Below are 13,120 nucleotides of genomic sequence, written 5' to 3'. Positions count from 1 at the left end.
CTGTATAAATCCTTAATGAAGTGTGTTAACTGTGTTTGTATTTTCTTGCAAACAATGTAGAGATGAGAATCAACTGATATCAGCTGGCTCAAGTGGATAAAAAAGATAAAATATTAAATAAATGTTAGGAAAAAGCCATTTACAAAGGTACTTTATTTTTTCTAGCTGTTACCTGATACCATTACTACTCCAGGTAATTTCATTTGACAGGCTTCTGTCCCAGAGATACTGCAGGTATTTAGGATCAGGTTAATACACTGTGCTTTTTTCTTATCACATTAACATGCATGTTAGGAATCCAGTAGCTGTAGGCTTTCTTTATAATTAGTACAAAGAGGAAAAAAGGAAAAACAACCAACTTGGAAAGGGTTATTCACGTTTTATGGGGCCTCAGGTTGGGATAGGTGAATCCATGTCTTCATAAGACAGAGTGACTCCTAGCAAATGTCCACATTTGTAGCGTTAAATACATACCCTGTATTTATTAGTCTTCTTTTATTTGCTTTGAAATATGAAAAGCCACCATATAAAGTAGATTGTAAGTTTTATTTGTGGTGAAGCAAATTTAATCAATCTGATTAATGAGCATGAAAACCTTCCTGTGGCTTGTTTGAGCTGGTCATCTTTCTGATTGTGTCTCATTCCAGCAATTCTCTTAGGCTGATGATTCAGAGCAGCTCCTCATGGTAGTGAGCATTTTATAGGACTTGAGGCTTCAGGGGAGGAAAAAGAAAATATAAAACTCTCTGCTGTACTGTTGAATGTAGTTGCATATAGTGGGAAAGATGAGTTTTTGCATTAGAGTTTGTTTATTTGTTTATTTGGCCACAGAATTCTTTCCTCAAGTGAAAAGGACAAATGCACACATCTGTTGAGCCCAGTTTAATACATACATGTGTGGTCTTGACACAGCTTCAGGGCTCTGCCTTGGTACAGACAGGGTATTACCTAGCTGCAGATTTTTGTATTACATAATTATGTAATCAGCTAATAGCAGTACAATCTCCATGCAGCACAGTCTGTTCAGCTGTATAACAGTCTCTCAGAGGATGTGAGCTCACCATGGCTTGAGCCTTTTAAAAACTGAACTGAAAAAATCTCTTGACAATGCGTAGCAGGAAACAATCCTGCATGAATGAATGACACATGGAGATGTGACTACAGAAACTAATTTTAAATCTTTAAGCTATGTCATCCTACCTATCTTGAAGTTTTCACAATTGTCACCTTGTACTTACTGTCTTAGGTTGGGACACTAAAACAGAAATCAGGATTTCTGAAGGAGACAATTAATTAGTTTAGTGTATAAACGAACGAAGACACTTAATGCCTTCCTGAAGCTTGAGATGCTACATTTAAGAACTGACAACAAGGAAAATGCAGCTTTGTATGGTCTTGATGGGCTTGACTAGCACAGAAAAATCAGTTCTTACTGTTGATAAAATAACTGTTTCTATTTGGGGAAGAGGAAGAAATAACCTGCTGCAAAGTCTGGGGGAAGAAAATCTTATTTCACTCAGAATCCTTATCAGAATGTTGTCACAAGGGGTTGTATATTTTATATATAAACTGCAGCCTAGTTTTACAGCTAGCAAGTATTTTGAAGGAGTGTGAATGTTGCAGTTCATTCTGCCTTAGGGTATTCCCTTCTGTATATTAATATGAAAAAGTGCCTATCACTTTAAGAGTACCTGCTGTACCCCAAATAGCATATTCTAGAGAACACTCTGCACTACAGAAGGTCAGATATAAACACTTGTTTACTTTTACCTAATGGTTGGCTTTCATAGCCGGTGGATCACTTATTCAGACTTTTGGCAACCTGCAGTGGTTTATTCAGTATTTGTAGCTCTTGGGACAAGAAGAGGCAAATATAAAGTGGCATCAAGTATATACAAGTCTATTAAACTGTCTACTAACTAGCACTGAATTCTGAATTCCAACGATTTTCATGTATCATGGGACTGAGACAGGAGGACATAGGTTTCTTCATGTAAACAGTTGGCTTAGGACCAGTCTGTTGCAGATGGAGTTGCTGTCAATCCTAAATTCTGCAATGTGACTGCTGTCTTTTTTCTGCACAGTTTTATGTCATATGATAGTGTGAAAGCTGGATGTGCTCCTACCAAAGAACCTGACAAGTTTTGCATATGGCGTTTTGGGTCAGTTATGCCTATTTTGTAAAGAGATTATGTTGTGAGCTGTGAAGTGCTGAAATGCAGTAAATGAAACTGTGCTAAAGCTGTGCTCGCTCCAGTTCAGTTCCACTGAGCAGAATATGCTGTTAGGATAAATGACAGACGGGTTTCCTTTAGCACATTCCGTACAGCAGCATGAAACTTGCTGTCTTTGCCGAGGTGAAGAGGGGGAATGTCAGTGACACGTGGACACTGCAGCAGCAGAGCTGCCATGTGAACTGGGAAGGCACTTCAAAGAAATATCCCAAGGTTGTATCAGAGAGTTGTATTGGACAACGCAGAAAAAGTGGTTGACAGAAAAGTTAGTAGTTATGTCTGTTGTAAAAAGGTTTGTTGTTTGTTTTTTTAATAGGGCAATCACATGAAGCCACAGAGAATACCCTGCAGTTTTCCCATAGGGGACATCCTCTTGTATGTGGGAAGATACGAGGGGAGGTCTGTGTACTCCTGACAATATCTGAGACTGTGAAACTGTCCAGTTCCTTTCCTCCTTTATCAGTTCCCTGATTTGAATCATGGATGTGCTGTTCAACCCAACTTCCATAAGAAATTTGGTTTAATGTAGTGTCTGGGGTACACTTTCATTAAGCATCATTCACTCCTTTAGAGTAGGAGAGCTCTGTCACAAGGTCACTATATGGGACAGGACCATGAGGTGGTGTAAATTAGCGTAGCTTTACTGAAGTCAGTGAACCAGCAGTGATTTAGTCAGCTGGAAATATGACCCAGCATGTTTCAGCAGCAGTGGAAACCACCACTTCATGTATTTAATAATTCTTTGACAAGATGAACTTTTTTTTTTTGCATTTTGGAAAAAGCTCATAATGAGAGGGGAGTATGTCAGAAATTAATTTTGCTGTGGATAAGCTCAAATGAAGGTCTTTGGTCTTAATGTTCACCCACTATAATGGGAATATTACTTTTATCTATTTATTAAACCATTGGTTTCAAAATTTTAGGTTATGTTCCATATATTTACATGTTCTGAAGGCTCTGTCAGCAGTTCTCAGAGATGATACATTAATGGGTTCTTTTGACAGTACTGTTTCATTGAATTTGCTTTAGTGGTGTGTTCCTTGTTTGGATGAATGCATCATTCTCAAAGTTAGTTAAGGAAGATTGTATTACAAAGCAAGTAAGATGGAAATTTTACAAGTTGTGTAAAGCACCAGGCTTGTGGGTAACCTGCTGTCCTACAGCTGCACTGCAGTAACTCCTCTCTGCTGTACTAAACTGTGGTTAAGGCTCTCTGTAATGTCAATTCTCATCATCTGTGCTGCTTTGTTTATCTTTTCTGCTTGCAGTATGAATATGATTATGATGAGAATGGTGACAGGGTCGTTCTAGGGAAAGGTACTTACGGAATAGTTTATGCTGGAAGAGACCTTAGCAACCAGGTCCGAATAGCCATCAAAGAAATACCTGAGAGAGACAGCAGGTAAGACCTAATTCACTGTTATATACACACTGTTAACAAAAATGCAGGTTTTTTTGAAAACTTGGCTCTTCTTAGCACGTGCTTCTGTGTGGTTAGTTTATAAAATCCCAATATACTGAAATTCAATTATTATTTCCTCCTAGTATACAACAGTACCTTTTTGAGAATAAAGACTTCGTATTTTGGAGGAAAATATATGTTATAGATCATAAATATTACAGTTTAATAATCTGCATATATATCTTAAATTCTAGAAGAAGACATGGTTTTGGTTTTAGGTTGAAGTTGTATCTCATTTGTATTCTTTTGGGGAGGGTAAAAAGGATGAGAGGAGCTCTGGAGTCCAAGAAAGTGCTGTGTATTGATACAGAAGACACACACACATAAATTCTTGGGGGGCATTTTTCTCCACCAGAGTTGCTCTGAGATCTATCTCTGTGTTTTTTTGAATAGGCAGTGAATCACTCTGCATTTTGAAGGTCATGGACAAGATGTTTGCTGAGAATTGGATTGGTATCCCTAAAATCCATTCTGTTGTCAAACTAACATTTAAACATAGCCTAGAACCTTTTCCTGCATGATGAAATAGTCCTTGGTTTGATTTTTTTTAAATAGGTATTCTCAGCCTCTTCATGAAGAGATAGCACTGCACAAATATTTAAAGCATCGGAACATTGTCCAGTATCTTGGATCTGTTTCAGAAAATGGATATATTAAGATTTTTATGGAGCAGGTGCCAGGAGGTTTGTATCATGCTGAATTTGGTCTGCCAAAGGAAAAGCATTTGGGACTGCAAACTTACTGAAAGTCACTAAATAAGTACTTAATGTGTTTGTGCACTCTGTATGGCTTTTCTGTTGGGATGTTAACTGTATAAGTAATTTTCCTCATAGAGTAAATTTGAAGAGTATAGGTCCCAGTGCCCTCTCTCCTTTCTGTAATAGTTCTAAACCTAGAGAGAACTCATTAAAAGTATTTGTTTTCAAATACTCATGTGTTATAAAATAGTGGAATTAGAGCTGTATAGTCCATTGAGCTCAAGTGTGTCTGAATGATGAGTGGAGCTTTCAGTGTAAGTTTCTCTTTGAGCAGTAACACTGACAGAGCAATTAAGTACTGTTTTTTAACCTCTATATACACAGCATGGCTATTTATTTCCTTGGTAGATTAGAGATAAAAGTGAGATGTGTCCCTTGCTCATAATTTCTAGTTTCACTCCTCCAGCATTCTCTGCTGGAAGAAGAGGATGTGAAATCTGTTTGTAACCTCTCTACATTGTTTCCATCTCCCTTTTGCTATTTACTCTTCAGTGTTAAGGATATGTCAGAATGAGTTAAATTTTGCATGATTTTAATTTTGCAAAATAAAAACAGAAATAAGAAAAAGGGTGCGGGGGGGGAAGTTCAGTTTTCTTAGAAAGACACAAACATTCAAAGTGTAATTAAATACATCCAGGGCATTTAGGGATGTAGGGAAATGATTTAGTTTTTGAATCCTTGTGACCTTCTTACCTGAAAGCTGAGACACTTTGACCTGCATGATGCCTGCAGATGTGATGAGGTTGTACCAACATTTGCACTTGTTTTCCCACACTTGTTTACAGTGTCAGCTGGTGTTACTTCCTGTGCATATATGCACAGTAAAGTGTGCTGTGATTAGTTGCTCGTGACAAGATATTACTGAACCAATTTAGATATTATAAACTCTGTAGCCAGTCATAAAAACGGACCAGCTGTTCAGATTATGCAAGATTCTTTGAGGAAACTTCACTTTAGAAAGCTGTTGGTGTGGACTGAAAGTTTCTTTAGCTGAATTTTTCTGGCCTTAAGTAGACCTACTGTACTTAGTTTATTTTGTGCCTAATAAGCGAAACTGTTCTTTATTTCACCTTATGATTAAAATATTTGTGTTATTTAAAGATTAGTTTTATTAGAATTGGGGATGTGTGGATGGCCTATCTCCTACTCTGAACATCCATTCAGAGGGTGTTTTCCAAGAGCTTTCTTTCCTGTCTCTGAACACTGCCAGACATTAATCCCATGTTTGCAAAGAAAAGGCTCTTTCTGGTTTTGATTCTACCCTCCCTGCCTCAAGAAAATCAGCTTCTCTTTGCCCACACCTGTGGTTCATGAAGTGCAATGTACAACATGGTACAGTGTTACCTTTGGTCCTTGTTCAGTAAGGGCTAAATGGGTGCTGGTTGTAGTCTCAGCAGTTGTTACAGTGAAGTGAGGGGGGTGGATCCAGCCCTGTCAGAACATTTATTCTTGTCATGGAAGTAGAACCTCACCTGGCAGTAAGAAATAACCAGTCCAGAGCAGGAGCAAATTATTTGTTTTGAGTGCTCTAGCAAGAATTTGGCTTAGTCATAGGTACTACTTTTCTTTCATGCTACGAAGTTGAGCAAAGGCTTCATCCAGACTTAACTGTTTCATGTTAATTTGGGGATTTCACTATCTTGATACACTTTCTTCTTAAACTCCTGTAGGCAGCCTCTCAGCTCTCTTAAGATCTAAGTGGGGCCCAATGAAAGAACCTACAATTAAATTTTACACCAAGCAGATTCTGGAAGGCCTTAAGTATCTCCATGAGAACCAGATTGTACACAGAGATATAAAGGTAACTTTTCCTTTAATGTGTCTTGTTTGATTTGCTTTTTATCTTATTTACTTCAGTTAGTTTTGCTCTAATCTGAAGTAGAATTTTTAATAGGATTTCATGGAAGCTGAAAACAAAAGGAAAGCATAAACCAACTCCTCCTCCTGGTGCTACGGGAATATTCCTTTGTAGAATGGTGTATTACAAAGATAAATGCAATCTTTAAGGAGTATTGAGATTGAGAATCTGTATTCATATGTCTCCCCTCCCTGTTTTCTGCCTCCCTCTCTCCTCCTCCATCCTCACACCCTCCCCTCCTTCTCTCTCCTATCCAAACCACAGGGGGACAACGTTTTGGTGAACACCTACAGTGGCGTGGTTAAAATATCAGATTTTGGTACTTCCAAACGTCTGGCAGGAATCAATCCATGCACTGAAACATTTACAGGTGAGATCAATCTAGCAGAGTTTATAAGGGTTTTCATGACAGATTTAGCATTTGAGCCAAGAGGCTCTTTGGGTTAGTGATGAAAACACTACTGGGTCTCTGTTTTCAGGGAAGAGTAAATAGAAGCGTGATCATCATAAACGTTGGCTTGATAGCTTTCTTTACTTTTTTTTTTTTTAAGTGTAGCTCTCTTCCACTTTACTTTTTTTGGGTAAAAGTTGTTCTTCTAAGTGTTCATTAAGTATCAATTGATTTGTTCCAATTACATCTGGAAACACTTGAATGCAGCATTTATTTAACAGTCTTGATTTTAGTAACTTACACATGCAGACTTTCTAGATGTATGTTTAAAAGTGCAGAAAACCAAACTCAAACTTAGGAACACTTTCAGTTTTGAGGTATTAATTATAAAACCCAACCAACTGCCTAACAACAGTAACAAGAACAGTTTACATGAAAATTTTAGGCTGATGTGTTACAGAACAGCTTTCAGTACATCAACATTGTGAAGAGTTGTAACATTCAGGGAAAACAAAAATCGCTGAGTAAAAAGAGAAACTCCACATTAAAAAATGAATATATGGTCACATAGTTTCTCAATTCTGTGATCAGTAGATGAAGGCAACGTGATGTTTTTGCTTGTTATATGGCCTTATGCAAAGGCTGATATCACAAGCCTGTTACAGGCCTGCAGTTTAAGTAAATGATACACAGACAAAGCCATCAGTCATGTGTGGAAGACAGAAGATAACAACCTTCACTTAAGTGAAAATCAAGACTTCCCTTTATCTATCCGATGGTGAGTCGGAAGTTCCTCCAGCTTTCTTACAAAGGGAGCCATGAAAATAAAATTAAGGTTCTGAAGTAACTTACCTTTCTCAGTTATTTTTACTCATTATTGGCAAAGCCTGTGAATTGGAAACTAGCCCCATATTACATCATGATCTGAATACAGCATATGATGTTTGGATCTGGATCTCATGAGATCAACATCTCATCAGGTGCAGGCATTTTAAGCAAATCTATTTCCTTTAAAGCTATAAAGACTGTAGTTAGAATCAAATTAAGTTAAGCTAGGAGTTCTTTGAAGAGAAGAAAAAAAAATTGTTTGTCCTATTTGGAATCCCAGATGAAGCATTAAAATGTTTTAAAAATGAAGATCTACAAGAATAAATCTGTTCATTTTACAAACCACAACAGATAGATACACATATGACAGTATGTCTGAACAGAGCTGGCTAAATGCTGCCTTCTGAAGCATTCCCTTAAGGAGGTTCACTATTTTTTTCTGAACACGTTATTTAATAAATAATTTTCTTATCAACCATCTTGCTTGCAACTGGATTGATAATTCTCAGATATGTACAGGTCTTTTCTCTCTGGAAAAGGGTATTTTCAGGTTTTGCCTGCAATGTTTGTCTTTGCCATATTTGTTAGGCTGGTACAATGCAATTGCATTCGATGGAAAAGGGTTGCAGTACCACATGGTGTGATGTACTATGCTGCTCATTTCTGCAGGATATTCTGTAACTTTTAAGTATAAAAAGGGGTTCCATAAGGTAATAGTTAAAGTCATGGTGAAAGACACTTTTGTGGCTATTAAAAGTCATAGTCCAAAATTTAATTTTTCACAGGAAGCCACTATTATGGCTCATTGCTGTTAGGGTTGGAGCAGGTACTAAGAGAAAAATCATTCTCTTTGCCTGTATTTTACATACTCCTTAGTGACTTGTTAGTAACTGATTGTCAGTAGAAATTATATATGGAGAAAAGGTATCTTAAGAAAAGTCACCATACTGTAATGAAAGGAGGTAACTCTTTCCTTGTGCCCTTCTTCTTTGTTCTCTTGCAAGTTTTCAGCCCTGTTTGTACCTTTGAGATGTAATTCGCCATGTGAATAAATACTTAATTTATCATTTTGGATTTAAAATCAGTAAACAGGTAGCTATACCCCAGAGGGCTTTAAAAGGTCTCTAGCAATTTGTTTTTATTCCATAACTCAGTACATAAACCCTAGATTTTAGGCATTATGTAATAAAATCACATGGTTTGAAGAATCAGACTTCTGGTGGTTTAAACATTATATCCCTCTATTCAAGACACACAGCCTGAGGGCAAAGCTGTGGCTTGAACTTTCGTTCTGCAGCAGTCACATTCAATGAACATTTGATACCCTTTTATCTTCACCATATGTCCATTACTTGATAGTTCACAGTTCTACCACAGTGTAGTTTTATTGCATTCTTTAGAAGAAAAATAATTTAATTTAAAGATGTCATAACAGAGCTGGTAGAAATTCAGGTGGAGAAAGAACTGTAGTGTTTGAAACACTCTGAACATACAGAGGTTTCTGCTGGGGGTGTGGACTTCCTATAAGGATCTCATTAGCTGTTAGTGAGTGGTTCAGTAACAGTGATACCAAATTGACCATCTTTTATTTAATTTTTTTACTGTGCTGTTCTTTATCAGTGTTACTACTAGTATTACACTCAGATTGTGTACAGACAGGATCTTATTTGGTCAATATTTATAGCTTTTAAAATTCTAAATTATGAGGTTTGGGGTTTTTTTGCTAACCTTGGATGTCAGAAATCCCAAGCACATCCAAGGCATCCTGGAATTCTAGACAAATTATGATGGGTTCTCTTATTTATTGCCCTATATTTACAAAATTAGCTTTTTTTCAAACTAAGTCTTTGGAATTCCCTGTCACTAGTGTTCTCATTATTGGCATAAAATACAAAAAATTATTCTCATGAAGACTATCTGTCACTTCTCAGATTTTGTCATCTCTTACCTGCATAATCTTTAAAAGTTGGTGTCTGCAAAAATTGTTGATATAATTTTATCTTCTGAGGATGCTATTGGATTGTGGTGAATAGATGTTCAGCAATTTGAAACCTTGTGTTAGAAAGGAGAGGCAAAAAGATAGTTTATAAACTAAGATGTTAAAACATGAGGTTTATGTCTAGTTTTCAGTGCTGATAGGGGAAATTGAACATTTTGGCTATACAGGTCGCATTTGACAATTTTTGGCTTGCTGAGTGTTGTGTTAATCCTCTTTAATAAGAATGAAGACTATACACTTGACTGCTCTTTTTGTCCTGACCAGGAACCTTGCAGTACATGGCTCCAGAAATCATCGATAAAGGACCACGAGGATACGGTGCTCCAGCTGACATCTGGTCACTGGGCTGTACCATTATTGAGATGGCAACAGGCAAACCTCCATTTCATGAACTAGGGGAGCCTCAAGCTGCAATGTTTAAAGTAAATACAGCTTTTTTTGCTTTACAGTTGATGAATTTTCAAATATGGCTTAATTTTATAAAATTAATTTGTAGTAACATTGTGTTACATGGGTTGTTTTGCACAAAGCCATAGTCTGATCTGTGTTTTTAACTCACTGGAAGATCTTTCCCTTTTCTAAGCTGTATTGCTTTAGGGGGTGATCAGTTATTTTTGTGCTGGAAATAGGTCATGACTCAGAGCAGCAATCTGAAAAATGAGTGAAGACTTACGAAAACTAGTATTATGTCTTTTTTCATCTCCTTGGTTTATGATTTCCTTCTTGTGAACAGTCTCCCCAATAATGACAAACAAGGTATTTCTGTACCTTGAAGTAATTTTTGTAAGCTTCCTTCCCAAAGAAAAATCTTTCAAAGGCCCAGTCTCTGCAACATGGATGCAGGAAGATGTGATGGAAAAGGGTAGGAGAATAGCTTTGCAGGATTTCCAGTATGTATTAAAGGAGTAAAATACTCTGTATTTTGCATTCCAAGTTCTTCAGGTCAGACCTACCTCCTCAGTAAGCTGTTGTCTCTACTACTATGTTTCTCTTAGTGTGTCTGTTTTCAAATGCACAAATTAACAGTTGAGAATTCTTCAGGTCATTTTGATAATAAAGTTTAAGAAAAGTAACTTGTTCTAGCTCTGTAACTGACAGGAATGTAACAGCTATGATGTGTTAAATAAGTAGGCTGAAGTTCTTCCGCTGGCTTGCAATAGACCTTTAGTAAAGCACTTAAGTTTTCACTTATGCTTCAGAATTCTCATTCTTACAGTGGGGAAAATATCCCATCCATAACCCAGCAAACTGCTTTAAATTACCAGTGTTGTAATTTTTTCATGTATCTTGTTGAAAGCCACTATGTGAGCATAAGAATCATCGTTAACAGAACCATGGTGGCAAAATCAGATCTTTATCAATAGGTATAGAAATCTGGGTTGCAGGTCAGCATGATATGTAATGCCATATGTCATACTGGGCCTGTGAGTTGTCCCGTGCATCACAGCTAAAAGGCAAAGAAAGGGGTGATTATGGGTTTTGATGCAGTTATTTCAGTGGTATAATATGTCACCTTGGTGCTGTCAACTTGTGACACACCTCAAAAGAAGCTGTCTGGGTGACCATGGTTTGGCTCACTAAAGTGTTCCTGAGGGAGCCGTGGAAAGAGACGTTTTCCCACATCACTCTAAATGTCAGATACAATTCTGTTGGCAGATGCCTTTTCATCTTATATACCTGGCATGTAGTTGAACTGTTCAGTGAATTACACATCTTATTTTTCAGCACAGTTTATTTGAATGCTTAGGTAGTGCTGGTTCGGTTCTGGGGGCTTGATGAGCTCTGTGCAGGTTCACAAGGTGAGCTCTGGCAGGATCGTGCTTGTCCTTCCTACTGCTGAGAACCACTTCCAGGCCACAGAGCTGTGCTCTGAAGTCTCAAGGTTAGCATTTTATAAAATACATTTTTTGCCTTTTTTTTCTTCAAGGATGTGGAAAAGTTTTTTAGCATTCTTACTGCAGACTGTGTTAATGTACTACAGGCAGGCATTTGGTTTTGTTTCCTGTTTCTTGGCTCTGCTGGGACCTGTTTGGAGCTGCATCTTGCTAGGCACCATAGATTACAAACCATGTTTTCTTTTTCTGTGCAATGAAAGCAGGCTGGCTGGATGAGCATGTAAAAAGAAGTCTGGCAAACTTGGAATATTGAACTTTTGAGGTCCCCACCTCCACACATGAATGCTCTGTTGTGCATAGGGCAGGTGAGGAAAGGTCTAAGTCTCCCTGTGCAGTCTCTTTAGAAATTGCAAATGACCAAAGAATTGGGCCAAGGAGAGAAAAGGGTCTATAGTAAACCAAGAAGTGGATAGGTCCTGGCTGGGTGTGCATTGTATGGTATTTATTCTATGAGCATGGAATGTGTGCATCTGTGTCTGTGTCAAAAGAGCGCAAACAAATGACATTCAGTGGAGACAAAATACACTTATGTTGCCACAGAATTTGCAGGTGATTGCGACAAAACTTATTCCCCTTGAGCAACAGGGATTAAAATAAGATCAGAGACAATCTTTGAAACTTCCTGGTCCTGGTTTGGAATTTTCCTAAATTTTTTAGTGCATAAGAATGAAACCTGGCACCAGAGTGCTGCCAGTTTTTGACACTGAGTCTTGAATGTGCTTAGAGTCATGGTTTGGAAGGCCTTAAAGCCCTATTAGCATTTTATTACTGCACTGTCATTCAAACCAAAGCAGGACTGCTCAGCATTTTTTGCTTCATCTTGCATTGAAGCTGAACCAGTATTGTGAGTGCCTAATGGTGCCAGAATGTGTTAATGCAGCTCTGTAATGAGATTATTTGAAAGCAGCTGGCACCTGTTTAACTGCTGGGCTACTGTCTCCCTTGTGGACACTATCTTTGTGCTTGTTCTCCAGGATGTGTTTTGTGTAAAGATGCTGAGACTACAAGCCATAATCTCTCCAGACATGTGCATACAGTGCACAAAGGTTATACAGCCCTGGCTTCCAAACAGTTCTGCCAGACTGACATTAGAGAGTAAGAAGGCAGTGAGGAGCTGGAAAAATCACTGGGGAGCAACCTGTAGAGGCACATTTTTCATTACTTAAAGACAGAGTCTTAAAAGAGACTCTTTTAAGTAGTGACTTAAGAGTCATTACCTAAAGAATGGTTTAACAAGGGTCTTACTCAACCTCTGGGCATTATGTGATTTTCAATTAACTAACACTGAAAGGCTAGAGAAGACCTCTGGCCTGAGAGCGGGGCTGGTGACAAGGTCTGGCAAGGTCACTGTGCATATTGGTGCAAGGAAATTTGGCAGTGGCAGGAGCAGAACAGGTGCAGCCCCAGGCTGCCAGTGCTAGAGGAGGAAATTACTGCTGTTCTTGGGCACAAATGTGCTGGAGGAGGCAGCAGCTGAGAGACACAGTTCTGAGCAGGGGTGATGAGAAACCTGTGCAATAGCTTGTGGCTGGTAAGAGAAGGAGTGTTTGGAGCACTTGGTGTTGATAATGCCCAGATCCCAAGATTGCCTGAAAGCAGATGATAGATACATCCATACCTTGACATTTGTGTAATGTCACATGGGTATTCACACCATGTTTGCAATGAAATAAAACAGGATTAGAACCTTGTTGT

At 38.1% G+C, this 13,120-nt stretch overlaps 1 protein-coding gene across 3 annotated transcripts in view; it reads left to right on the top strand.

Annotated features, from left to right (window-relative positions):
- The window catches only part of MAP3K15 (mitogen-activated protein kinase kinase kinase 15), an 86,518-nt gene that overhangs the window by 63,590 nt on the left and 9,808 nt on the right, over positions 1-13,120 (top strand). For all 3 annotated transcript variants that reach the window (XM_032100763.1, XM_032100764.1, XM_032100765.1), the window contains 5 exons: positions 3,503-3,636; positions 4,252-4,379; positions 6,125-6,255; positions 6,577-6,682; positions 9,795-9,952. In XM_032100763.1, the coding sequence (XP_031956654.1) occupies positions 3,503-3,636; positions 4,252-4,379; positions 6,125-6,255; positions 6,577-6,682; positions 9,795-9,952 (657 nt within the window). The remainder of the gene's footprint in view (positions 1-3,502; positions 3,637-4,251; positions 4,380-6,124; positions 6,256-6,576; positions 6,683-9,794; positions 9,953-13,120) is intronic.

This window comes from Corvus moneduloides, chromosome 2 (assembly GCF_009650955.1).
Source record: "Corvus moneduloides isolate bCorMon1 chromosome 2, bCorMon1.pri, whole genome shotgun sequence".
Taxonomy (NCBI): domain Eukaryota; kingdom Metazoa; phylum Chordata; class Aves; order Passeriformes; family Corvidae; genus Corvus; species Corvus moneduloides.
This window is presented reverse-complemented; position numbering and strand designations above follow the sequence as displayed.